This window comes from Asparagus officinalis, chromosome 7, assembly GCF_001876935.1.
Source record: "Asparagus officinalis chromosome 7, Aspof.V1, whole genome shotgun sequence".
Lineage (NCBI taxonomy): Eukaryota > Viridiplantae > Streptophyta > Magnoliopsida > Asparagales > Asparagaceae > Asparagus > Asparagus officinalis.
The window spans coordinates 62,769,513-62,797,459 of NC_033800.1; the positions used below are offsets into that span (position 1 = coordinate 62,769,513).

The 27,947-nt window shown below is 35.5% G+C and overlaps 5 protein-coding genes across 5 annotated transcripts in view; 3 read left to right on the forward strand and 2 right to left on the reverse strand.

Moving 5' to 3' along the window:
* The window catches only part of LOC109849369 (mannan synthase 1-like), a 3,572-nt gene extending 2,982 nt beyond the window's left edge, over positions 1 to 590 (forward strand). Inside the window, exons 7-8 of the mRNA XM_020419191.1 lie at positions 1 to 226; positions 306 to 590. The exon at positions 1 to 226 is cut by the window's left edge and continues 202 nt beyond it. Of these exons, the coding sequence (XP_020274780.1) occupies positions 1 to 226; positions 306 to 465 (386 nt within the window). The 3' untranslated portion in view covers positions 466 to 590. The remainder of the gene's footprint in view (positions 227 to 305) is intronic.
* On the reverse strand, positions 880 to 9,361 carry LOC109849509 (histidine--tRNA ligase, chloroplastic/mitochondrial). Its single transcript, XM_020419356.1, has 12 exons — positions 9,108 to 9,361; positions 8,911 to 9,029; positions 8,742 to 8,837; positions 6,928 to 7,016; positions 6,587 to 6,716; positions 6,216 to 6,308; positions 2,951 to 3,025; positions 2,542 to 2,659; positions 1,976 to 2,118; positions 1,637 to 1,765; positions 1,320 to 1,480; positions 880 to 1,227 (listed from the first exon to the last, which is right to left on the reverse strand). Exons 1-12 carry the CDS (start codon positions 9,283 to 9,285, stop codon positions 1,089 to 1,091), a joined length of 1,470 nt encoding a protein of 489 aa, XP_020274945.1. The 5' UTR covers positions 9,286 to 9,361; the 3' UTR covers positions 880 to 1,088.
* Positions 15,032 to 17,845, forward strand: LOC109847249 (heavy metal-associated isoprenylated plant protein 3-like). The gene is made up of 5 exons (XM_020416482.1): positions 15,032 to 15,141; positions 15,212 to 15,453; positions 16,555 to 16,733; positions 16,836 to 16,923; positions 17,381 to 17,845. The coding sequence occupies exons 1-5, from the start codon at positions 15,032 to 15,034 to the stop codon at positions 17,710 to 17,712; spliced, it is 951 nt and encodes a 316-aa protein (XP_020272071.1). The 3' UTR covers positions 17,713 to 17,845.
* Positions 22,348 to 25,440, reverse strand: LOC109850726. Its single transcript, XM_020420796.1, has 2 exons — positions 25,311 to 25,440; positions 22,348 to 22,869 (listed from the first exon to the last, which is right to left on the reverse strand). Exon 2 carries the CDS (start codon positions 22,842 to 22,844, stop codon positions 22,452 to 22,454), a length of 393 nt encoding a protein of 130 aa, XP_020276385.1. The 5' UTR covers positions 22,845 to 22,869; positions 25,311 to 25,440; the 3' UTR covers positions 22,348 to 22,451.
* Positions 27,614 to 27,947, forward strand: part of LOC109849474 (ABC transporter F family member 1) — a 7,699-nt gene continuing 7,365 nt past the window's right edge. Inside the window, exons 1-2 of the mRNA XM_020419311.1 lie at positions 27,614 to 27,781; positions 27,872 to 27,947. Of these exons, the coding sequence (XP_020274900.1) occupies positions 27,876 to 27,947 (72 nt within the window). The 5' untranslated portion in view covers positions 27,614 to 27,781; positions 27,872 to 27,875. The remainder of the gene's footprint in view (positions 27,782 to 27,871) is intronic.

Below are 27,947 nucleotides of genomic sequence, written 5' to 3' on the forward strand. Positions count from 1 at the left end.
TGATTTTATCGGTGCCGTGTAGGTCCATTCACTTGCTCATATTCTGGATTTTGTTTGAGAATGTGATGTCAATGCATCGAGCGAAGGCGACCATCATCGGACTATTGGAAGCGAGCCGCGTCAACGAATGGGTTGTCACAGAGAAGCTAGGGAATGCTCTTGCAAACAGGCAAAGGAACGAAAACAAGTACTCGTTCAGAAAGTTTAGACAACGCATAGGAGAAAGGTATGCGTATATGTTTGCATACAATGATCATGCAAGTTACAGTATGATCGAACTTATTCTCTTATTCTTTTGGTTTTAGGGTTCAATTTACGGAGCTATTTGTTGGATTATACCTTGTTTACTGCGGGATTTATGATATAATGTTCGGCCGTGATCACTTCTGGATCTACTTGTTCGTTCAAGCTATAGCTTTCTTCATTGTTGGAGTTGGCTATGTTGGCACCATTGTTCCTACTTAAAGGAGAAGGAGAGCTGCTTATAAGAGGAGAGAGAGAGAGAGGAAGAGAGAGATACATTTGCAACTATCTGTACTATATTGTTTAGGATAAAGAGTGTCATGAATAAGATCATGCTGTCAATGACTCGGTTGAATCTATGGGAGTGTTATCAGAAGTTTCTGCTGCGTATAGAGTTAGTAAATAAGCATATAATATAGTACCTGTCATCAAGATTTAGGCTTCTTTTGTGTGATGATTCTGTTTCCACATCTTTGTTGCTTATTCTCATTGTCATGTCCTTTTTCAGTCCATTGGTGTCTAAATTCTCAATTCAGTTCTTCAGTGAAGTTAGATAGAGCAATGGGATAAAACCTGGAGTGAAGAACAGAGAACAAAGGCATTTAAAAAAAAAAGGGAGCCTGTGCACATGCCAAGTATCAAAATTTCACTGCTTTTTACATTATTTTATTCATCTCGTGCGGTTAGCATTCAACAGGCTCTTCACGGTAACAAGAAAATTGATAATTCTCTGCATTCCAAAGATACAATCTCGCGGTAATAGTTAGAGGATTCCCAACGAAAATGACAAATTAGCTCAATAACAGTCAATATAACAAAATAAATAGAAAACGTACATACAACGATCAGACTAGTTCGTCGACACTGACATCATATTCTTCTCTAGTAGACAAGATCTTTACACGAACCATACCTCGTTGCCACTCAGAATTCCCAACTAGGATAAGCCTCTCCGCATTGATCCTCTCGACATGCTTAAAAACCCTGCTCATTATGTAAAAAGAAGAAAAGAAACTGAGAAGATTATGGTTCCTGGTGAATTTTCGATATGAAAAGTTGTGTTTCTGAATATATACCATTTAAGACGCTTATCTTCTATAAGGTCAACACTTCGACCCTTCTTTCTTAGAGAAGATACAACCATAGAAGCCGGTCCTTCAAGCTCACTGTCTAATGGGAAAACAATGTCATCTACTTGCCTTACTAAGTCAGGAAGTAGTCCCTTTTCCTTCAGCAACTGCACGTTCAGCAACCGTAAGTTGAAGAGAAACTTCTATAACTAATCAAATGAGATTCCTAAAAGTAATTCAAGTATAGATGTAGGTGGACACAAAACAGGCCTCTAAATTTTCACACGTGAGAACCTGTGAGAAACAATTAGATAATTTCTTACTTCTATTATGACAGCGTCACCAAATCCAAAGCCACAAGCTGAAATGTCATCACTTCCGAATGTGGAAAGCAATCGGTCATATCGTCCACCACCACAAATTGCTCGCAGTTTGCCCTCTCTATCAAAGGCCTGGGCGAAAAGGAGAAAAACGAGTAATTGACCAAATATAGCCAAAAATGCCACCAGATTTATCAGTACTAGAAATATTATATAGTAAATGGTACTTAAGCTAGTAATTTCAACAAAATGATAAATCCAAATACACCAAACCTAATTTTATAGTCAGTTTCGAAAGAAGATAATAGGTGAAACCAACAAAAATAAAAAGGCAAATCTAACCTCAAAGACAATCCCAGTGTAGTAAGCAAGTCCACGTACTACGGATGCATCAAAACTAATCCATTGAGAATAACCATAGTGCTCAGCAAGTGAAAATAATTTTTTCAAATCAGCAACAGCTTCTCGTTCAGAGCCCAGCACCTCTAGACAGAAACAGAATGTGTCTCATTAGAATTACTGCCTCAGTTGTCTTACACTTTAATGATGCAGAACTAATTTGGTGAAACAATATTGAAGGAGAAAACTAGTCAGCATGACATATAAACATGATTTGTTCAGAATCTTTGGGCTGGAGTTATAACAAGTAGAGTTGCTGAGCCACAACACAGCTTTGTAAATCATGCCACACAACTTAGAGCTCGTGTCAGTAAAGAATAGAATAAAGTTCTAATACTACAGAAGGTGGATCCTTAAATCTCAGAGATAAAATAGGAAAATTTTCCTATGAAAGAATTCAGAACAATCCGGAGAAAGTTTGAAAATATGGTGGCAATGTTTAACAAAGAACTATTACTCAGGCAACAAAACTACAGTTAATGTGACAATAATTTAATAGATAAACCAACCTTCAAGTTTGGACAAGGATTTAATAGATAAAACTTCAATAATTCCATTGATAGCTTCTGATGATACCCCTACTGATATCAATTCTTTCTCGATCTCCTCTCTAGTAATTTTGCCCAGCTGCATCAAATACACGTCTAATTAGGAATCTGAGTAGAACAAAAGAAAGATAAAAACTTATAACCAAGTGGTCCAAATGATAACAAAACATGTTTATGGAGAATGTATGTAGCTCGGGCAACAAACTTGATGCATATGGCTGTATCAAAAAAATAACCATAAAAGTACAATTATACGTGTGATAAACCAGAGAAAGATGCACATAGACGAAGAATGCTACTTAAACTTCTAATAGTGTGGAAATTACAGAAATCCGAGTACATAAGGGTTAGTTAAGTAAAAGGAACTAACTTTGTCGACAACAACACAGACTTGAGTAAATAAATGTTCTGGTATATTATGCATTTCCAAAACAGACTGCAAAACCTGTAAGGGAAAGGAGCAACCAGGTTAGAGAGATGCACAATAATGTCTATATACAAAATATAAAATAAGAAGGAAAAATAACATTTATCAAAAATATCAATTATGATCTGTTTGTCACATAAGAGTAGAGAAAGTTAGCTAAAACTGTAGAATAGACCAGAAAGAACAATATCGTAGTAACACCACACACTCACAGTGATAGTACTATAATCAAACAATTCACAACTGAGATACATGAGCAATAGAAGACAATTATGATCTATTCGTCACATAGAGTAGAGAAAGTTTGCTAAAAATTAAGAATAGACCAGAAAGATCAAGATTGTAGTAACACCACACACTCACAGTCATAGTACTATAATCAAACAATTCACAATTGAGATACATGAGCAATAAAAGACAGACAAGGAAGCAAAGGAAACCATCTCAAAACAATAAGAAAATAGAAAAGAGATAAAGAGGCTAATCATGTTTCTGCTCCAGCATCTATGCTAAGGCTATACACAGGGAGATAAAGTTGAGTCCATGCAGCATCCAGATTCGCATTTGCTTAAAGAGTGCTTCTGGTGTCTATGAAAACCACGATTCGAAGTCTATGCAACCAAAGGATCCTCCGTGATTCTATAATATCCATGAAATTATTGATAAAATTCTATAGGAGAACAATGCTTTTATGATAAGAATACTTGGCAACTAAGAAACAACATGCACATAAAATACTATAGAAATAAAAAAAGAACATTACAATGGATGTTTGGATATAAATAATCTATGTTAGCATGGGTACCTCTATCATGAATCAGTACCTGTAACTGACACTCTGACACTCGTACTGGACAATGACACCTAGTTGGACAGTCGTGGGACGTGCATATACTTATTTCAAACATATCCTATATGTTGTAATGTATAACACCGTCATACACTTGGACATATATCCTACACTTCGCATGCACTTCTTTCTTCATATTATAAATTTGAGATATCTATTTACTTTCATTTATACACATATATATCCTATATGTTGTAATGTATAACACGAGTGTATACGTGCACGTGCTCATGCTAATGACATGGTGTCCAGTCACCATTCCTAATTTGTAAGGAATTGAAATGCCTCATGTCTGTGTCCATGGTACTTACAACAAGAGATAGGATATTAAAAATATATATTCATAGGAGGTTATAGGTTGCTCTTATTGAGGATAAAAGAAAGAGAATTGATTGAGATGGTTTAGCAGTGCATAGCGGATGCCGCCAAAGACACCAATTAGGAGAAGTGGTAAGATTATGTTATTGGAGCAAGGATACTACAATTTAACTATGAGAACATGGTAAGAAGCAATTAAGAAGGATATGATAGTGTTGAACTTAATGGAGGAGTAATAGAATTGATTGGGAGAATAGGACTCATGTAGCCGACCCCAAATATTTTGGAATAACACATGATTATTGTTACAGTTGTCTATCCCAAGTATTTTATGTCAAGGCCCAAGCCTCCAACTTCCTCAAGAATGCCATGAAGACTACTAAGTGACCACCAAGCATCCATACTACAAGGATACAACACTAAGTTATACGAAAGTAACTGCTATGAGATAACTTCTTATGATCTTATTGTTGGGTTTTATACATATAATTCAAAATTAATCATGCAGCGGAAATTAAAATAAAACCCAAACAGGATCCATGTGATCCAATTGATTCAAAATGAATTTCAGATTACGAACCTGTTTGTGTGCAGATTACCGAATTAACACCTTAATTCGATCGGACTCTAGGTGTTGCTCAAGGAACGAACGCCCTCTATCAGTATCCACACACGAACGATCATGAACGGATGCAAGGGTGCTAGCTCCTTTCTACGTCGGCTAGGGTTTTTCTTTTTATGAGAGATGATCAAATCAGGACATCACAAAAGTCTATTTATAGCCACGTTAACCCTAACGTGTAGAGATATATTTTGGGGATATCTTGTTCAAAATAACAGAAATTTGTTTCTTATTCAGATAATAAGAAATAATATTTTATCTCTCAAATATCTCAAAAATACCAGATTTTTATTTCAAATTTTACATTTAAAATTCAAAATTGCCCAAAGAAATCCTAGCCTGTTCATCACATTCTTTGTGTGCGATCCAATAGGTTCATATTATGTTAGCAGTGGGTCCAATCCTATTATAAAAGTCATAAGTGACATCTAGCAAGACATTATGACTACCCAAATAATATAAATATCGATAGTCCGATTTTAACCTAACCAATAGTACATGTTATAATCCTTTTGTCACACGATATCTTGTTTGAACATAAGTCATGGTACATGTCAAACTTATATTGTTCAAACATATAATTTCTCGATCACTAAGTAGACTGATAAATTCAAATGACATTGATTACACTATCAATTCATTTGAACATGGTCATGCATTTCTCAGTCTTACTTATCGAGGGGCCCAATAGATATCTCTCTCATAAGAGGGACAAATTTCATCTTCATTATTCACTATCCTCTGTATAATTCTCATCATGTCCAATCATAACCTTTATGATTATCCGATTAAAGATAATGTTTGATTATGTTAAAACACGATGTTCCTCGTGTAAGAATCTATGATAATCTCAGGTCTAAGGATTCGATAACATAACTATTATGAGATCACTTATGACACTAACCCATGTAGTAATCTTATAGTGGGTCTATCCAGTGCCTTGTTCTCTAACAAGTACCTACAGGTTTGATTTATATCACCATATATAATCATCTCATGTTTATCAATCAAAACTCATACTAGTCTTAATTTATCTTTATGCCCTTTAGTGATAAATAACTAGGGATAACATGAATAACATAGTTATTCATAAACATTATAATAATGTAACATGCCAATAATACTAATGTGGAGAAAACCATTCTTTAAATGAACTCATTACATCAATGTCCAAATATTTGGCCTAGGGCATAACCACTAACACTTATTCACTTTTGGATCTCGGAATGAGGGAAAGCTTATATGAGTGACCCTCATAATAACAAAGGTTCACTTTTAGACAGACAACCCAATGAGTTACACCACAGTTTGCTGAGAAAATGGATAATAGACAACAATTAGTTACCCAGTAAGGCAGGAAAGAGAAATTCTTCTCATTCAACTATTAGCTCAAATAATGGAAACACCAATATTCTTACCTTACGGCTAGAAACTCTAATACCCACATCCAAAGATGTAATCCCTAGCCGCTCAAATAAGAGGACAATAGCATGAATAAGTTCAGCCTCAGCCTGTGTCAAAATAAAGAGAGAATATGCATGACGAAGAATACAATTCTCATCAAGAAGAAAAATAAACATGAAGTTACTCAATATTCATAGACCAAAATACACATAACAAAGTCTAAATTCTCCGCCTTTCCTGCTTAAACAAATGGGTAATTGTTGTCACCAACATAAAAGTGCACTATACAAATGCCCCTTCTACTTAGTGTCAATAACAATTAGGAACAAAATATACTAATACAATGCTTGATAATAGCACAGGCATAAGCCAGCATGGAACATACCCGAACTTTTGAAACGCCAAATATATCCATGTTCCATTGATAATGTTCTCGGCGCCTTCCTCTTGTCATTCGTTCATACCGCCAACACTGTCCTATAGTAAACCATTTCAATGGAAGGGAGACAGATTTTCTAGACAGAAAAATATGATACATCAAATCCTGGCAAGTCAGTTTAACAAACAGTTACTGAGGCAATGTTCTGAAACTCTAAACATGCAGTAAATTTTTTATTTTGATGTCATAGCAATGACATTCTGCAATATGACCGCAAGAGAAAACCAATAGAACAGATGTAGTATTATCCTTGAATGATGCCGAAAAAGAAGAGGACGTGTGTATACCCTTGCTTTATCACAAGCCGTGCCAAAGAAGGAGTGATTTCAGGCCTCAAAACAACACGGCGGCCACCTTTATCCTCAAAATTGTACAGCTGACAGTGCAACAAATATTGACTCAAATGAATGATCATTATAGATATCATAAAGTGAGTTTTACACATAAAGCAACAAGTGAAGTGAAGTAAAATAAAGAAACGAAACGAGAAAGTGTGAATTATAAAGATCTCTGTGTTATTTGAAGTTTTAGTTAGACACAATTTCCCAGTCATAATCCCAATGACAAAACAATTATCTTTCAAATAATTATAGGTATAACAATGAGAGTTAATGAATAATCACAACATGCAAATTCTTAGGTTTGATGAGTCAGAACAAGGCATCACTTAGGTTATTCTAAGTATGACAGGGATAACCTCATGCTAAGCATAAGAGGCTGGCTCATTATTGCCACTAAATCAGCGCTCAGCCACATGGTTGAGCATGCATCAAACCTATGACTGATGACACAACATTATTTTAAACAACTATTTATCTAAATTATTTTTAAGAATACAGTTTTCAATTTAATTAGACTAAAATTCCAGGTTATCCGCTGAATTACAGTGTGAAAGATATAGAGATGACTTTTTGGGTTCTGAAGTTTCAGCTAGTGTCCACTGAGATCTCCAGAAAGGGAAAAAAAAACTTCATGTGATAACATTAACTTGGAAGTTAGTAATTACTACTTACTAGTACCATTATTGTTTTAAATATCCCCAACATGGCCCGATATATCCTTTTACAGAGCTTGCCGCAACTGATATGGTCTCTACATATCCTTTACCGCTTTTTGGCTAATTTTGAGAGATATATTCCTAATATGGCTGATATATAAGCCGATATGTTAAATGGCTTATCACAAAACAATATATCACGTTTGGCAATTTTTGGGCAAGATATCATGATTTTTCCATTATATCAAATGACATTTTGGCTTAAAAAATTCAAATGAAATGTTGCAACGTTGATTTGTACTTTAGTTTATTTTACAAGGTTGATTAGTGATCCTAAACATATATTATTAATATTTTGTATGCTTAGGGCTTGTTTGGATTGAGGGGAATGAGAGTGAAGGGAAGTTAGGGGAACCATTCACCTCCATTCACCTTGTTTGGGAACACTTAGAAGGTGAAGTTAATTCACCCTAGTTCCCCTTGGTTCACCCCCTAATAGTATAAAAATTGTTACCCTCCAAATTGGGGTGTAACCAATGGGAAGGGAACTCCCTTTCCTACCCTTCCCTTCCCTTCACTCAGTTTCCCTTAACTTCCCTTCACCCCCTACAAATCCAAACAGACCCTTAGATTTCTTTAAGTACGTTGAGATTACATTTTAGCGCATTATACTATATATGTAAACATTCGTTATGGTATTTCGATATTTACCACATATCCCCTATATTTCCCTGATAACTGTAATCGAAAATGAACTTTTGTCTTCCAGTATTTCCCCGATATCCGATATTTATAGCCTTGGTACCATTAACTTAAAAATTTATAGTCAGCAACAACTTTCTGGAGCAGCGAAAAGTTCACTGTGATTTAAGTTGTAGCTTAGTTTCTAGAGGGCATTGTCGTCTCATGAAAGGTCTAAAGTTTTAGTTTTCAACCAAGTTCATAAATCTCAATCAATCATGACCTTAACCACCCACTCCAATTTCAACATTTCACTGACTTTTAACCTCGCTTAATGCATTGTAGCTCAAAATGGCATCTTGTCAATCCTCGAATTTCTTTCTTTCTCCAAAACTCATGAATTTGCACAAACAAACAACACACCTGCTGAGTGATCTCCTCTCCAGCTTTTCTAATGAACAACGACTCGGATTCGAGCACCGGGAAGTCCACCTCCTCAAACGCCAAAACCCCAGAAACCTAACACCATTCAAGCATAAGAACAAACAGTTGGCATACGAAACTTAAACACGCTCCAATAAATTTCTCTCACCTCTCTGAAATTTTGAAAGAGCCAGTTCCTCAACCTCATCTCCTCCGGCGGGAAATCCCTCGTTCCCCTCGGCGGATTGACGTCGATCACCTCCAACCCCTGCTTCTCCTCTTCGGCATCTGAATCAAAACGGAGCAAAATGAGATTAGAGGAAGTATAATCGAGGGGGAAAAAAAGTTAACGATTAGGTCAGTTACCTCGTGTTGTTGATGTAGAGGAGAGCGATGCTGAGGTTTGGGAGGAGGAGGCGAAGAGGTGGTGAAGGACAAGGCGGTGACGGGATCCGAGGAGAGAGAAAGAGGAGGAGGGGGAGGTTAGAGAGAGAGCGAAGCGAGGGCGGAGCATTTGGTGAAGCGAAGGAGCGAGAGAGGCCATGGCTGCTGCTCGAGAGAGAGAGAGAGAGAGAGAGAGAGAGAGCGTGGGGTTGAGACTCCAGCGAGGGAGGAAGGGATTTCTCGACTTTAAATAAAAGGAATATTTAATTGCTGGGTTTATTCTGCCTCCGATTCAATCCAACAACCGGGCCCCACTGGCCAACTAAGCCCAATTAAATAAGCTCACCAGAAGCCCATAGCCTTGTGTGGCCCTTTTGCCAGTTAAGAGTGGTAAACAATTTTACCAAAACCCAATAAAGGAATTCTAATCTATAAAATTCAAGCACATATCCCCTCCGTCCTTGGCCGTAGGGGATGCCTACAATTTATTATGTAAATTAATAGTATTAAATTGTTCAATGGGTCTTAATATTAAAATAATTTATATAATTTATATAAAGAATAGCATTCACGGAGCTCGCAAAATAAGTGTTAATTGGTGAGCTACAAAATTTCTCCACGGCTAAGCATGTGAAGGATCTCTACGTGTGCAATTCCTTATAGGGATGTCCATCCAGGTCGGGCAGGGCCGGGCCCAGGCTAGGCTCTGGGCTGGCCCGGTTTTTTTATTTTTTAAATTTTTTTTAAAAATTTTTAAAAATTACCATAAATCATAAAATATACATAAAAATTACAGAAAATGACATACATTTTTTAAATAACTTGAAATGACATAAATTACAAGTTTAAAAAATTATAAAAATGAAAGATGATAAAAATAACTTCTTTATTAATAATCAATAAATCTTTTACAAGTATAAATTTATTTTGGAATTCGTCGCATCATAATAGATGAGTACATCCCAACTAGGTTGGCATCTACTCACCTATATCATTATCATTTGTAACTTTTTCCGAAATAATTTATTAAAAATTTAAAGCTAAGAAATAAAAATTATAATTTGATGAATATTATCTAATCTTTATACCTATCTGCTAGTCCCAACTCTTCAAATTTATCTTCAATTATAGTCATCTGATCGATGCCTTGCGTTCGCTTCTCGTACCTACATCAATCTTGTAAGCACATCACTGCTTGTACAGTATACGGATCTAAGCATGTTCCGTAGTCGTCGATCAAACGTCCTGCTGTGCTGAAGGCGGATTCCGAAGCTACCGTCGAAACCTGCACTGTTAGTAAGTCATGAACCATAATAGAAAGTATAGGATATGAAACTTATATATAGTTATACATATATAAGAGAGAGTATACTTATACATATATATACTTATATAAGAGAGAGTATACTTATATATACTTATACATATATTATCATACTCTCTTTAAAAACACGAGTTCGAGAAAATATTTCAGTAGACAAAAATACCATTGGAATTCAAATATTAATCCATTAATTAAGAGTAAATTAATAAATTGATGAATTCTTATTGGATATACATAGTATGAAGATAATGACACAGTTTAAAATAAAATGTAAATCTAAATAAAATTATTAAATGCTAAATTTACAAATGTCTACAAAATAAAGGTCGTATATGCAAAAAACAAACAAATTAATGAGACAAATAATGTCTGCCCCAACAGTCGAACCCAGAAACAGTGCAGAGCTACAAATGTACATAATGTGGATGAGATATTTACAAAATCCACCAAACGAATTAAAGAGGCAAAAGTCATTCTAAAAAATATAAAGAAGAAAAATTAAGGAAAACAAAAATCATACTCCCTTTAAAAGCACGAGTTCGAGAAAAGCTTTCCATAGTCAAAATTATCATGTATTATTTTAAATATTTAATTTAAATTATAATTTATCCTAATCATAGTTATACCATATCCTAATACCTCATGAACTATCTATAGAGCAATAATTTAAATAAGATTAATAAAATATATGAAACAACTCTGTGGTATCAGTTTATTACATGAAACATTACAAAAAAAATTAAAAATTTAGACAAAATACTCTCAAAAGTTTAAAATTACACAAGATAAAAAGCTAAAATTTTAAAACTTGGCAAAGAAAAGAGTAATTGTTTGATATTATTTTATTAAGATATATAAATATAACTTATAATTTAAGGTTCACTATCCTTTTTCAGAATTAAAAAATAGTCAAGTTGATGCTGATAAAAAATAGTAATAATAGCAGATTAAAAATATCCAGTCAAAGAATATTTTTTTTAAAATATATGATAGATTAAAAATTAATATTATTGTATAAATTAAAGTAATTGCATATAATTTTACTAATATGTTAGAGCAGCAAAAATACATAAGTATTATTAATTGATAGAAGACTAAATTATAAAAAAGTAATAAAATGCTATAATATAATATCTTAACATTAACTGATTATAATTTATAAATATTAATCTCTAATGATAATAATATTTATAGGGTAAAAATTATAAAGATTTATGTATGGAGAACTATCAGAAAATATAGAGATATCATTCAAAAGAATCAAGCAGTTTTCATTTCAAATGGAATTCAGAATGTTCATAAATCACTTTAATTTATATTTATAAAAAAAGAACACCCCCCCCCCCCCCCCTGAAGAATATATTGAACAACTTTGTTCCAATCAAAAAAACATTCTTCGTGGAAGATAAAAGAAAAATTACTATGTCATAATTCTGCGTAAGTAAAAAAATATAAAATCGCTCTTTTTTTTCTTATATAGTATCACCACCATGCGTGTGACTTTATTTAGGGGTATTACTACTAACAAAGGATCAATTATTAAAAATACGATTAAAAATAATAATATAATAGCAATATTAGATTTCAAGATCTCTAAATATGAATGTAATATATTTCATTATTAAAATTCTTATTAAATGCCACTAAATATAAAATTCACTTTATATCTATCTCAAATTTATAGAGGAGATATGCATATCATCGTAAATTGTGTCAATAATATATATCGACCCAAAGATATAACTTCCTGAAGAAATAAGAGAATAGTAAGTAAACCAAGCAAACGTCCATATAACACCGTAAAAAAATATTATATTTTAAAGCTAATATGCAGCATTCTTTCAAAGTAAGCTGCTAACATAAAAGCATCTCCATTAAGGCTCTTTATAAATACAACATAAATTTAAATTACTAATATATACAACCATTATAACATTCAAAAGATGTATGATCTTAGAAAACATACTCTAAAATTCATACAATTAATCCTAATAATAATTTACCAATATACAGACACACTATCAAACCTTTAAGACAACAATAACTACCATTTATAATAGAGTTGAGCAGTACGTGGTTCTATGTTTACAAAGGTTGCAACAAAAAAGTTAATAGAGATGTTAATAATAAATGTCCAAATGATAAATATTATAGAATCATCGATGATATAGTATACCAAGGTTAAGTGATATCCCTTCTTCATAAAATAAATATATCAAAATTAAATATTAATATTATAATCTAAAGCAAATTGACAATAAAAATGTAATGTAGTTAGTTCAGATCCTCATAAAAATGACACAGGTAGAGCAAATGTAACATTATAACACAACATATATAAGCTCTTATTGGATGCACAACAGAAGAATTTATTGTAGAGAAAAAAAAGGTAGCTCATAACCTTATTTAAGTAATAAGTAATAAATTAAAAGCACAAAAAAATCATATATATGAAATTAACATTTATTCTTATTAACAAAAATCAAAGTCCGTATTGTCAGATTTTTTTGTAGAACATAAGAAATATATTCAACTTCTTTGTGAATTTAGACGAGAAGATAAAAGATGAATGAGCACAAGGAAAGATAACATACTCTAGCCTCATATCACAGTCGATGTAAACGATGAAGACACTACTCTAGAATTGTCTAGAAAAAAAGATAAAGATGAAGAAGGATTGATCTCGACTCAATAAAAAAATAAAATAGAAGCAACAAAAGATAATGTTTTGTAATTTGTTATAGAATAGTTTAATTTTTAGTAAAATTAGGAATCTTTGGAAGGGATTTTCATAAACTACTTTTAGTGCTTTCATATGCATATATGGATGTTTTTATCATATAAAAGTGTACTAGAGTTAGCATTAATATTTAGTTTATGATTATTTTTATTAACTATTTTCTGTCATTTTAGCCCACTTTAAATCAATCATCTTGGCACATTGGCTTTATTATTTATCTTTCTTTTATAATGTTATTTTTTTTCAAGTGTTTTCACTTTCATAACACTATAATTTCTCAGGTCAAGTTCGGTCTCATGCAATCCAAATGAAATAAACAATTTAAATTAGCTTTATATTATATTTATCTCCTGACAATACAACTATCAACATAAAAATTTAAACTGAGTGTAGCCTACTCAAACAAACACCAGATAAATAAATAATCAAAGTGTAATCGAGGAACAAATTTTAGTAAGAAAATAAACCAAAAATACTAAAATAAAAGTGAGCAAAAATTATCAAAGTGTAACCGATGAACAAATTTTAGTAAGAAAATAAACCAAAAATATTTAATCACAGTATTTGACCACGTGCATTGCACGTGCATAAAATCTAGTACATATATAAGAAAGAGTATACTTATATATACTTATATACTAAGAGAGAGAGAGTATAAATATATATACTTATATACTAAGAGAGAATATATATATATATAGCTTTTTTTTTTGGTCAGATCAGATACATCATACAGGCCGACATCATATGAATACAATTCTTTTTAAGGAATATTTGATGTGCATCGTTCCTGATCCCAAACTAATGCAGTCTGATATTCTTAATGACCAGATAAGATATTATTCAGTTATGTAGAACTTTGACTGGTCAAGTAGTCTCCTCTCTTGGACCTCAGTTCCGTGAAAATTGAGTTTAATTTTCCAAATTAAACTTCTCTCGACAAGTCATCACACGCATTGCATTCTCGAAATCTACCATAACCATTCGCATCCCGTGGATGATTCTGAGGCGTTTTCAAAGTTAAATTAATGGCCGACTTGACTTGGTTAATTCCACTGCATCCGTACACATAATTCTCATTGAGCAGCGCTATTTGGTTCGCTGTTTTAAACGCGCGAGCCAACGCGCACAGATAAAGGGGTGGTGCACTGAACAAGTGGGGGGCCGCATCCTGTATGCCTGTGCGTTTGGATCGCGCGTTAACGCGCGGCGGAAACATCCATTTTTGGTTGCGAGGAGCAGTAGGGGACCGCTTGGGACCACTCCAACGCACACCCCGCTCATTGCTACACCGTGCAGGGGGTCCCATAGGCCGGGCACACTTGGGACACACTGCCAACCACACCCCTCCCCCCTCATCTGCTACAGTGCAGGGGTCCCACTTTGGAGATTTTTTCAAAAATCTCTAGTGAAATCTAAGTGGGCCCCACACTGTAAGAGGTGAGGGGTGTGGTTGGAGTGTGTCCAAGGTGTGCCCTAGTGTTTTTTTTTCGTTCTCATTGGCCTGGAATTCCATAAGGACCGCTTTAGCCCAGAGAACAGCGAATTCGTTGGCGGCAGCCCAACAGCGGACAGGATGGTCTGAAGGGAGCGGATGCGAAGGTTCCCGCAGCTAGCGGTCGTGTAAGCCGCGTTTCCGGCGGCTTTCCTTCCGGGAAAATACCTATGGTGCACAGGGCTACCTAGGAACAACGGTCATTTCACCTCCGGAGCGACTAATCCTCCAAGGGACCCCGCACGGCGTTCGACGCTTGTACTGGCGGATAACGATTATTGACTTGTGTAAGCACCACTCGCGCATCTGACTCGCTCTCACTGACACGTGGGCCCCCCTTGATGCGCATGGATCACCTGGGCGCATACGAGCGTGCGTATATAGATCCTTCGGGGCCTTCAAATACCGCACACCGCACTCCTTTCTCGTTTCAGTTCCCAGAGAATCAATGGGAAAGGTGAGCTCCTTTGATCCTTTCTTTTATAATATTCATTTTGCTTTCCTTAGTTTTTTTTTATATATCTTAGAATCTCTGAGATAATTTCTCGTTTCCTGTTGCGCGCAAGAAACGAGGAGGAGGAGGAGGAGGAGGTGGCGGCGGCGGTGGCGGGGGGGGCGGCGATCGAAGAAGGAGCGAAGGATGAAGGAGGAGGATGCAAAGAGACGAAGAAAGAAGGAGGCGGAGGACCCATCAACGTCGTTCTCAAGGTCGACATGCATTGCGATGGCTGCTGTGATGAGGTCAGGAAAACTCTCAGAGGAGTTTTAGGTGAGATTCGAACTCGATCTTTGCCTTTCTTTAGGTTAGTGTTGATTTTTATTTTATTTTTTATTTTTTCTGGTTTTTTTTAATGATTTTAGGCTTCGGTATTCCTTGTTTCGATCTGTTTGATGTTTTGTTCTTGCTCGTTTGAAATGCGCGCCGCGTAGGTTAGCGGTAAAGGCGGACGTTAAGGTTTGAAGATGATCTGGGGATATGATCTTTTTTCCATCATTGATTTTTTTTAGATTTCGTTTTTTCCATCATAGAAATGCGGCGTAGGTTAGCGGTAGAGGCGGACGTTAAGGTTTGAAGATGCTCGTTTGATGCTCGTTTGAAGATGATCTGGGGTTATGATCTTTCTTCCCTTTTTTTTTGTTTTTGTTTTTAATGATTAATTGTAGGAGCCGACATTGTTTGTTTTGATCGTCCTGGGTGCTTGTTCTTACTTGTTCGAGGTGCTGCGCAAGGTAGTGGCAAAGGCGCACGTTAGGGCTCAAGATGATCCGAGTCTTTTACTTCATGTTACCTGATTTTTTTAAAAACAAAATTTTCATATAGCTATTGATGATTCTAGGCACCCCCATTCTTTATCCCCATCGTTCAATTAGTTTAGATGATTGTTTCTTTAATTAGTTTAGCCGTTTAGGTCGTTTAACTAGCTTAGATGTTTATTCTTCGCGAGTTCGAGGCATATGCGCACGTTAGTGTATCGGCGTACGTTAATAGTCTCGGTTAGTTCTTGGAATTTGTTACAGAAATTCCTATTTTTCAGGTTTGAATTGTGACACGCGATCCAAAAAAAAAAAAGGTTTGAATTATGACACAGAATACCGATGAAAACGATGGTCATACTAGTGGCCAATTGATCTCTCGGATTTTTTTGTGGATTTATAGGAATATAAGTCAGCATTGTTTTGTGTATTTCATATTTAATTTGTTTGGATCTTTTTTTTGAAAGTAAATATTGTCTGTTTTTGTAAAGATCCATTTTGTGTATTTTTAACGAGGTAAACCTCTGTTCATATTTTTGTACAAATTATTGTTTTATCAAGTAATAATTAACATGGTTTTGCAATCGATTTCCATCATTTTCCCTGTTTTTGTTAGGTGTAGAGAAAGTGACGGCGGACATCGAAAGCAACAAGCTCACCGTAATTGGGAAAGTGGACCCAATAAAGATCCGCGATCTGGTTCAGAGCAAAAGCCGCAAGAAAGTGGAGCTCATCTCGCCTCAACCAAAGAAGAACAAGGACGGCAAGAAGGAGGACGCTCCCGAGTCCAAAGAGGTTTAATCTTATTTCTTCTCAATTTGATCATCGAATTCTATGTGGTTTCCTTTGAAAAACATCTCCATTTTTAAATAGTATTTATTTATTTATTTTTGTTAGCCTTCATTGGTGACCGTGGAGTTAAAAATTCGGTTGCACTGCGAGGGTTGCACTAAGAAAATCAGAAAGAAAATTATGGGTATTAAAGGTAAAAAGATTCAGCTGATATTTATTTACGTTTTAGTATCCGTTCTTTTTTTATCTGTGGAGATTGCATTTCTTATCGCGCATGAAATTAGGTCGAACTGTGTGGGCGGTTATTTGAAATTAAATATCTCCAACCTTTTCTGTTGGCTTTTACCGGCTATATTCCAGCGCCGGTAGCAGTCAGTATCTGTAGTTCTCTATGAGTTATCATAATAAATTAAGTCCATTTTACTATAGTTTTTAGGCTTTTAGATGCAAATTAAGGAAAAGGCGAAGTTCACCAAATACGTACACATGTCAGAGCTCAGAACAAAGCAGCTGCCTGCTCGCATATTGCCAAATGTTCAGCTTTTGCTCTTTTTATGACCATCACTTTATAGTGAAGGATAAATTTTTACAAATTAGCACCCTTAAAATAATGTCAAATATATGACCTTGAAGGGAACTGTTTATTACAGGAGTGGCAAGTTTGTCCATGGACCCTGCAAAGGACCAGGTCACGGTGAAAGGGATCATGGATGTGAAGAGCTTAGTCGGTACTCTGAAGGAGAAGATGAAGAGGCCGGTGGAGATTATTCCACCCAAGAAAGAGAAGGGGTGTGATGGCAAAGGCCGCGATAATGGCGGCAACAAGAAGAAGAAGGAAGAGGAGGCGAAGGGATATTGTGAGGGTAAGAAGGTCGAGTACTGCTACGGGGGGGACTATATCTGCCCTGAATTATACATGGAGATGGTGCATGCTCCTCAGCTCTTCAGCGATGAGAACCCTAACGCCTGCTTCATCATGTGACTTTAGCCACACGTCAATAGGCTTCGAGTATACTTAGTGTCCTGAAACTGTAGATAAGAAGAGGGAGATGAAGATTTGTTATGTAGAGATTTCTTGGCGACTCGGTTTTGATATGCAAAATGGAGACTGGTCATATGGAATGCATCGACAAACTATACTAGCAATTCCTCTATGTTTCTCTTCTACGATGATATATATATATATATATATATTTGAGATCTAGTTTACCTCCTCTGCTTCTATGAACATTGTTGTCGCAGCGCGTCATGTTTGTTGGTCGACGAAGAGAATGCCTGTCTTCACTGGTCCTCTCTTATATTTACCTCCTCTGCTTCTATGAACATTAATTAAAGTGGTTTCTTCTTCCTCTGGCCTGCTTGCGTGGTGATGTACATATGGCCCTGTTTCTGTTTGAGTGAAAAATGGAAATGAGTGTAATAAACACGAGCATATCTATATGCATTACACCTGGAAAAATGATAGAGACACACCCTTAGGCACACCACCAACCACACTCCTCCCCTCCTTGCTACAGTGCAGCGGCCCCACATGTGACCATTATCAAGCATCGGATTAACTCCATGTGATGTCATCTCATTAAATTAAATATAACCCGAACTTTCGTACTATTCTTAAACCCCCTTCGTCTCAACCCCCTTCACCGCATCAGCATGAATCCTCTCCTTCGCTAACTTATATATCAACCTTGACGCGCATTGCTAGCACCTCTCCTACAGCTGAGGCAGCTTTAGTTCACGTTGCGCGTTCGCCTGCACTCGAGCCCTTCTTTCAGTGGCTTCTCTCTACTGAGGATAACGAGCACTCGCGAACGCTTCGTCTGTTGATGACGTTGGCTAGTGATATAAATAACCGTAGAATGTATCTCTCTGTTCGTGGTCGAGCTGGAGGAATTCGTTCGTAACGAGATTACATGCGCTACTTCTCCAAACACAACAGGCTGATTAATCTTTCAAACCAGGCGAGGTGCTGTGTCAGAATATCTGCATTTCAAAAAGGCAGTAAGCAGCGCATAGTTTTTGCTAGCCACGCTCGCTACACGAAATTAAGGTTTTAATAATCTAGCTGGTTAAGAATGCTCAACAAATAGGGAGGAACCGAGCACTACACACAAGTCGTTTACTTCATGATGATGAATCCGAAATCAAGAAGTCTAATGTTTTACGAGTCTTGCTTCAGGAAAAATATCATTCAAAACAACCATATATATACAAGATTTCCCAACCAATCTACTCCTCTTCGAGGATAATCTAAAATCGCGAGATGATGGTTCATCGTCTTGCAACCATGTTAGGCGGTTACGAACTAACTATACAACTCAAGCAACGCGCGCAGCACGAGGAATCCCGCGAGTACCATATTCCACCAGGATATGGAGAGTGAAGAAGCCTAGCCATGTAATAAGACAGTAGAAGATATATATATATATCTCAAATTTAGCGGTCAGTACATCAAACGAATACGATTAACACATGATGGAGCACTCGCTGGTTCGTTTTGCAAGAGACTGAAGATGCGCCACCCTGGAAACAAGATATATGACTCAAATTCTCTTATTATGATGAACTAAAACTTAGCTAATTAAAGACACAGTTTTGTCATTACCAAGGATTCTGAATGTTCCCTTTTTATTGAAAGATAACACCTCATGTGACTAAAGAGTAACATTGAAAGAATTTGATAGATTGACACTTAACTAAAGAGTAATATTGAATGATAACAGTACCCCCTGTAACTACCATTTGACTGTAATTTGGCTTATTAATTACCAAGGATTCTGAATGCTTCCTTTCATTCTTAACTGGCATTATAACCATTTATAAGCACAGTAGAAAATGTAGGAATGTAACTTTGGACAGGATGGGTTTCTTTTCCATAGAAACCACCTTGAATATCACCCTCAAAGTTCAATTTATAAGGGGTCCGCTTGCAATAAACCGTCTTGACCTATTTTCTGATGAAATATTAGCTAAAATTTCTAAAATACCCTTAAGAACACACGTGTCAGGTAGTAGGTTGGTTAAGAAGGCATGTCATGTGCTCGGCACATGCATTTTATGGTATGTGGGAATTTTAGTCAAAATTTCAATAGAATACATGTCAAGGTGGTTGATTGCAATTAGAGCCCCCGTTAAAAGGTGATTTCTACATAAATTGAATTTTGAATGTGGTTTTTGTATAGTCACCCTATTTAAAGGTGGTTTATATGAAAAGAAAAAACTTAGATAAAAATCAATTAAGACGTGAAGGTAAGAGATTAAAGGATTGACAATAGCAAATAAAAAAATCAAACCCATCCTAACTACACTGGTTTCTTCTATATCTTTCCGTTTTTACAAAATCTGAAGACATACTTGTCCACCTTTAAGCTTATACACTGACACATGAGTCGAAGTAACATTAAGGGGGTGTTTGTTTCAAATCATATAATTTTAGGATATGGATTTTACATGGGATTTGAAATTCATATGTGTTTTGTTATGGGTTGGGATTTCTAAAATGTTGTTTGTTTCATTAATATTTTGAGATTTGAAATACTACAGTTTGTAATATTTTATTTGTTTCAAACTCAAATTGTAGCATTACCAAATGCCAAAATTTTATAATATGATGAATATGCAATCTTGGTGAGGTTACCTCCCACAAAAAGACAAAATTGTGATTTGTCAAATCCTCTCCAATTGAGAGGTAAGCACACCCATTTATGGGATTTGTCAAAATCCTCTTCAATTGTGAGAGGATTTGACAAATTCCAAAAATTGGACACTTTTTACCCTTTTGGGATTCAATGTTCTAAAAATTTTCTTAAATGAAACACTATATATGGAATCCCAAAATATAAAAAACTCATTTTTTAATCCCAAAACTTATAATTCATACCAAATGCCAAAATTTTTGGTGAAACAAACACTCTCTAAGCACACGAGAATCGGAATGTATCACAATGAAAATTACGACGCATAGTAAATATCAGATAACAAGAAACAAGACATGTCAGCAGCTGGCCCCAGTTTCTTAGGTAGCAAAAGGGAAAAGGTAGTATAACGCAAAATTATTTAGTCATTTTTTATACTCAATGTACAGAAAATGGCAACTATTCAATTCCTAAAATTGATATCGACATTTTAACCAACATTCTGAAGCATTTTTTCTGGAATACAGTGCTCCCTACTTAAAGAAGGGAAAATAGCATGCAGCTTCAACATAATATTCATAAGGATATATTAAGGGTTGGTAATGAAAGAAATGAAAAGTTAGGGGTGGTAGTTTATGACTCAATCTGATCGGACCCATTATAAATAGGTATGAATCACTTTATATGGGTCGGATCGTAAATGAGTCGACTCAGAAAACTCATTTATGATTCGGGTCATAAAAGGGTCAATCCGCTGACCCATCTAACTTTAACTCATTTATCATAACCATTTGTGTTTGACAAACTTTTAAAACTAGGTCAGGTTAAACTGGACCAAGCCAGGTAACCTGGCCTAGTTTTAGGTTAATATGTGATTGCGAAAAGCAGGGGCAGTTCTGACTCAGTTCTTCTTACAGGGCCGGCCCTGAGATTTTGGTGGCCCTTGACGAAAATATACTCATCGATGTTAACATGGGCCCTTGGCGAAAATATTCTCACAAATATACTCATATACGGAGTATTAAATGGGCCCTCAGCCCCTCACCTAATTAAGTACTCCAAGCCCAGTAATCAAAAAACAAATGCTAACGGGCTGCTGGACATTACATATTACTACTCCTACGAGTTCTAAAGGTGGTTCCCACGAGCCCTCTAGAACCCGTAGGAGTCACCTCTAGAATTCATATTACCTGGCAGCGACACTGAGATGTGCCAATTGTCATAGAGTGGACCAATAGAGAGCAACTCGAGTTTTTTCCCATAGATTTTGTGTCACGCCATCTACAATACCACTTTCCTCGTAAAGCCAAGTTCATGCTTCTTATATTTAAAACTCCCGAGCCTCCCTGCCATTTAGGTTTACAGATAATATTCCAACTCACCAAGTTAGAAATCTGTTTAATGTCTCTAGAACCAATCCAAAAGAAACGCCTCCTAATTTTATCTAATCTATCACAAACCCACTTAGGAAAATTAACAAAAGACATCCAAAAGCGAGGGATTGATGATAACACAGACTTAACTAGGATCAATCTTCCACCCTTAGATAAGTTTTTTCCTTTCCAAGTACTCAATCTGTTCTTAAACTTTTCAAAGAGAGGTTGCTAGTCATCTTTTAAAAGTTTTCCATGTCTTAAAGGAACTCCTAAATATGTTATACGAAAAGTTCCTTCCACACAATTCATACACATAGCAATCTGAGATTGGAAAAAAAAAGTTATATATGTTCCAAAAAGATTATTGAGCTCTTAGCAAAATTTATCTTAAGGCCGGAGGCTAATTCATACCCATACAACAACAATTTAAGCAAAGCAACATAAGATGACAGTAAATATGGGTTGTTGACAACTCAGTTTTGAATATGATATGCAAAATGGAGACCAATTATATAAAATGCATTTTATTAGTACATTTATCTTTTGTTTTCTCCTTTTATAATGATAATGCAAAATCCAACCGATCAAAATTTCTGCAACTTATGGTCAACAAATAACAGGTCCTGTTGGACTCAGGGCGCTCTAATAGTAAAACTTCGATTAACCGATACATATCGATAATGACACAATTATATCCTTAAACATCCTCATTAGTACATATAGGGAGGATACTTACCATCATTATCAAGAATTAGATTAATCCCATGTGATCTCAAAGCATTGAATACAGCCCAAACCTTCGTACTATTCTTAAATCCCTTCTTCTCAACCTCCTTCGCTGCATCAGCATGGATCCTCTCCTGCGCTAAACCATCAACCTTGAGACGCATCGCGAGCACCTCTCCTACAGCTGCCGCAGCTTTAGCGTTGCACGTTCGCCTGCACTCGAGCCCTTCTTTTAGTGGTTTCTCTACTGAGGATGCCGTCACGACTATGCGACCGCTTTGTCTGTCAACGATGTTGGCCGTCACGTATTTGAGTGATATGAACAGTCGCAGTTTGTATCTCTTTGTTAATGGTTGTGCTGGAGGAATTCGATTCATTTGTTTTAATAATGTACAGGTCAACCTATAAACAAGGTGAGATATGTCAGAGCGCTTGCATGCCTAAAGGTAATAATCAGTGCATAGTTCTTGCTAGTTATGCGTCTATAAGCCCATAACACGATACTTACAATATATGCATACAGAAAATGTATGATGAGAAGCGGTTATGACAATTATGCCTTAAATGGTAGTAATCAGTGCATACTTCATTGATAAATTCCATTTCTTTAGATGGAACTAAAGCCAGTATCAACTCTACAGTCTCAAGCAACAATGAGCACTAAAACGTGTACAGATATTGATTCATTGAGGTTTCTAACATGAAGCAACCAAACAAACGTCATTTAGTTTATCAAAACCAAGTAGTCTTAAGTTCTTACAAGTTCTTGCTTCAGTTCTTTTTTTTATAACCTAAATAAAGAGAAAATCTCCAACCAACCTACTCTTCTTTTTTTCCATACTGTGTATCTCCAGATGGTAGTCCATCACAAGGCCACCGTGTTTGTCAGTTATCAATTAATTATACCATTCAAGCAATGCTTGTAGCATGAAGAATCTAACAAGTCTAACATGCCTAAGCATATATGATATAGTAGAAAATGAACCTCACATTACCGGTTCATTTAATAGATTATACAAATATGCTTAACTTCATTGGGCAGCAGTCAAAGCCAAAATGATAGATGGACAGTAAACCAGGTCACTAGCCGAACATATTAACATCATATGATGTTAAATCCTGTCATGGTCTCAGAAGGAATAAATATATAGGCATTTGCAGGAGATTGAAGATGTATCGCACTGAGTACAGGATAATTCAAATTTATATTATTAACTGTTTGTAGTTGTAATTGTTCTGTGACAAAGATTGTTTAAACTTAACTAATTAATGATAGATTTTTGTCAATGAAAAGATAACCGTTGTACGATTACACCTCATATAACTACCATGGATTCTAAATGTTTACTTAGCAACTAACAACAGCATTATACTCTTTCTATAACACATATAACACTAATTAAGCTTTAAACAATCTTTTGTGTATTAATGCAGTAATGTATCTTCAGACAGGATAAAAATCGGCAACATGAAGATAAGAGTTTAAAGGATCCGGATAGCAAATAAGAGTTTAAACCCTTTCCAATTCCGCTGGTTACGTGTGCATCTATGCATTTTTACAAAATCTCAGACATGCTTCCACTTTAAAGCATATACACTAACATATGAGTCAAACATCGACTAACACTGAAGTAAAACCAGGCACATGATAGTCACATCATATACGATGACAATTGCATAGCTCAGTACAGTTTACATAACAAGAGACCAGATGTATCCCTATATTCCCTAAGTTTTAGGGCTACAGAGCAAAGCCTTGTGTCCATAGGTACTACAAGACGCGCAATGATTTAGAAATTTATGTACTCAAAGCATAAAAAAATGACGATCGTGCAAGGTTATAGAAAGTGCAATTAAGCCTAGGTGCCGGAACTGGAGCCTAGAGCCTAGGCGGATTCTAGGCGTTTTCCTTTTTTTTTAATTTTTTAATTACACTAATTGACAAAAATGCATTAAACTCATAGACAATTACAAAATAATAAATAACAATAATATATTCATAATCAGCCATGCATAAATAGGATTAATAGTAAATAAGGAGTACTAGGTGTCGATCCAATGCCTAGCGCCTAGGCGGGATTTTTTTTCTCTTTAACTTGAGGTGGAGGAGGTTTTGTTGAAGATTGGAGGTGGAGGAGGCCATGGAAATAGGAGGATGTAGAGGTGGCAATTGAGGAAATCAGACCGTGACCCAAGTTTTGCAATTTTTTTACAACGGTCAGTGCTCCCATAACCACTCCCAAGGCCTAGGCGAGCGGCCTAAGTACTGCCTAGGCCAAGGCAGGAGCCTATGCTCCTTTTTAAAACCACGCAATCGTGCGATTCATAAAATTGAATTCAACGTGTTTCCCATCATCCTCATGTGCATGCTTTGTGTGATTTAATGCTCTTCGCTTCATATAAGAACCCTCAGATGTAGATGAGAACAAGTTTGCTATTCACGCACAATACCAAATTAGACGAAAAATAAAAAGATGGGGGGGGGGGCGGGAGTAAGGATAATATGAAACACTGGCAATTGAAAGGGGAGAAAATTTGTCCATGACCTATGCAAGATTAACATGGCTCTAATTCAAGAAATGTACATAAAGAAATGGCCTTTCTTCAGTCTTTATAAAATTAATACTGTAAGCGCACCTCGGGCTCAATAACAATCTAAACATATTCATAAATTCAACCAACAACAACAACAACAACCAAGCCTTTATCCCAAATGTTTGGGGTCATAAATTCAACCAAACACACAAAAATGAATCTGTACGGAGATCACGTGGATATAGAATTAGGGTTTGGAAATTGACGGAGAGAATCAAAATCAAATAAAAGAGGTGAAACGTTCGCACCGTTCGCGCTGGCAGTAGTTGAAGAATCGCCAACAGCGTGAGAGAGGTAACGAAGGACGCCGGCGAACTTTGAGGAGGAAACCCGAGTAGCTGAGGCTCAGGACCGCCGTGTGGTTGGCGATGGACTTTTGTATAGTTATGGGTCGGTTGGAAGCCTTTAGCTATTTGTTAGGCCCAAGTTAAAAGCTTAATGGGCCACAAATTTCACATGTTTGGTACATGAGCAAAGCCTATAGTTAACTTTAGGACAAAAGCCTTCTTTGTAGACATAAGTTTTGGCCCATGAAATAAATGTATTATGAGATAAAAGTAGGCTAACCCGAAGAGAGAGAAAAAAAAGTTAATAACTTTATTAATCTTTATTTTCAAAATCAATTAGAAGAAAATTGAAAACTCATAAATTTTGTCCTTTAGGTGATTTACAAAATAGATTAAAAACATATTACCAATAATATTGTTGATTTATTTTATGCCACCATATTTCAGAAAATAGTTCAGAAGTTTAAGGTCATGCAAACATAAAGACGTATCTGTATATTCAATATAATATCTCTAAACGTAAATGAAACCATTAGATACTCATGTATAAAGCTTAGGAGACGATATTGTTTGTTTTGATGATTTTAGGTGGACAAAGGAAGAGAGATCGATAGTAAGGATGAGAGGTAACGGTTGAGAAAGGAGGAGTAAAAAAAAGAGAATTGTTATCTTTTATGTTTTTAATCAAAAAATACTGCTTTTTTAAATAAAAGGGTTGCATTTGTTTATTAAATTGTTACATTTTACATTTATCAAATCTATGCTGAGAAATTGTTTACCTTGTTAATAAAACTGTTTATTGTTATATATAATATGTTACCATTGTTCAGAAAATATTATTTATCATACATAATATGTTACCTTTTTGTTCTAAACTGTTACTTTTGTTCATAAAAATGTTCTCAATATTGACTAATTTGTTACCTTTTTCATTTGTCTAAGTCTACGTCTTGAAATGTTATTTTTATTCATAAATTATTGTATTTAGTTAAATAAGTTATTTTGTTAATAAAACTTGTTAATCTCTTTCATAAAACGTCTATTTACGCTCATGATAATATTACCTATATAGATTAAAATGTTACCTTTTTTATTTTATATAGACTAATGCTATAAAATTTTATATTCGTTCACAAGTGGGATAAGGATATGACATTGCATTACATAGATATTCATACTTGTTCGTAAGTTGTTGCATTGCATTGGTATTTATATTATTTAGAAGATGACTTATACTCAAGACATCAAACACAAAAGACTTTTCAATTCGATAAAGTATAACCCAACGGAGAGCAATGTTTTAAATATCAGTTATTGAGGATTTATCATACGTTCAAAATCCTTGTTAGACAGTAAAAATCGGGATACATCGGGGATAAATAGTATTTATCGGAGTGATAATAACGGATGGTATATATATATAACATAAAAAAATGTAATCTAACAATGCTTAATGAAATATAAACGTCAGCGGGATAGTTCTAGTTTTTTTTGACCATATTGTTCCAAACTAAAACTTGTGATGATTTGAGAGACCAAAACTCTCATTTTTTTATAGAAGAAAAGCGGGATAATTTTGTACAATTATTCCAGTTCTAGTTTTGTTACAGTTCTAATTGACGAACACTATAAAATTGCATTCTAGCTTTAGTTGTAATAGACTAACACTATAAAACTTACCCTACAAATTATCCTAGTTCTACTTGACTAACCCCGCCCTAGGAAATTTTAAATTAGAAGAAAAAGGATGTCACCATAAGACACTAGTGTAAGAGTTTAATGTGTATATTAAAAGATAAATTATGTTTGCTCGTTGCAGGTGGTTAGAAAATTTCAATATGATTTTTTTAAGATTTTGGATTTCATTTTAGATTGGTATTATCAAAATAAATAAATAAATAAATAAAATTATGTCGATACAAATCCCGCAACTCTCATGACCGCACATGCTAATTTCTCATTCAACCCTGACAACGAACCCACCAAGAAAGCAAAAATCAAATCAAAACCAAACCTTGGCATGCGTGTCCCTTCTTTTCACCTCGCTAATAAAAATTCCCCTCTTTTTTTCAAGTATTCACATTAAATTAAATTAAAATAAAAAAAAAGGCCCGGTGGCCCGTTGCCACGAAAACACGAGTACTAGGTTACAAATTGTTTAACCGAACCGACCCAAAAACTTTTAACCGACACGTGTACAACAAAAAAAATCCTCCAGATCCAGTATAAAGGCCGTATCTAAGTCATCCGTCTCTTTTCCTCTCAAAACCCTAATATTATTTTTAGGGGTGCCCCAACTCTCGAGCAGAGAACGAGGAAAATTAGGAAAATTATTTCATTAATCCGAATAAATCGGCAAACCCTAATAAAAAATCCCTAGCTGTCACTGCTCGCCCATCGCGTATTCGATCGTCTCGGTGTTTTTGATTTCTGTAAGTTCCGTTTTCGATCCTTAAGCTTTTTGTGGTTCTGGATCTAGGGTTACGGTTTCGTTTTTTTGATGGTTTTGGATTGGTGATTAGGAGAATGGTGTCGGACGCGAGCAAGAAGAAGGCCGCACAGAAGAAGGCGGCGGCGGCGGCGGAGGGGGGGGGGGAG

Excerpts from the sequence above, each read along its gene's own strand:
- LOC109849509 (XM_020419356.1), bottom strand. The coding sequence starts at position 9,285 with ATGGCCTCTCTCGCTCCTTCGCTTCACCAAATGCTCCGCCCTCGCTTC. Across the intron at positions 9,030-9,107 it reads CTCTACATCAACAACACGAG|ATGCCGAAGAGGAGAAGCAG; the intron begins GTAACTGACCTA and ends GTTTTGATTCAG. Across the intron at positions 7,017-8,741 it reads GAGAGGAGATCACTCAGCAG|CTGTACAATTTTGAGGATAA; the intron begins GTGTGTTGTTTG and ends TTGCACTGTCAG.
- LOC109847249 (XM_020416482.1), top strand. The coding sequence starts at position 15,032 with ATGGATCACCTGGGCGCATACGAGCGTGCGTATATAGATCCTTCGGGG. Across the intron at positions 15,454-16,554 it reads AACTCTCAGAGGAGTTTTAG|GTGTAGAGAAAGTGACGGCG; the intron begins GTGAGATTCGAA and ends TGTTTTTGTTAG. Across the intron at positions 16,734-16,835 it reads ACGCTCCCGAGTCCAAAGAG|CCTTCATTGGTGACCGTGGA; the intron begins GTTTAATCTTAT and ends TATTTTTGTTAG.
- LOC109850726 (XM_020420796.1), bottom strand. The coding sequence starts at position 22,844 with ATGAATCGAATTCCTCCAGCACAACCATTAACAAAGAGATACAAACTG.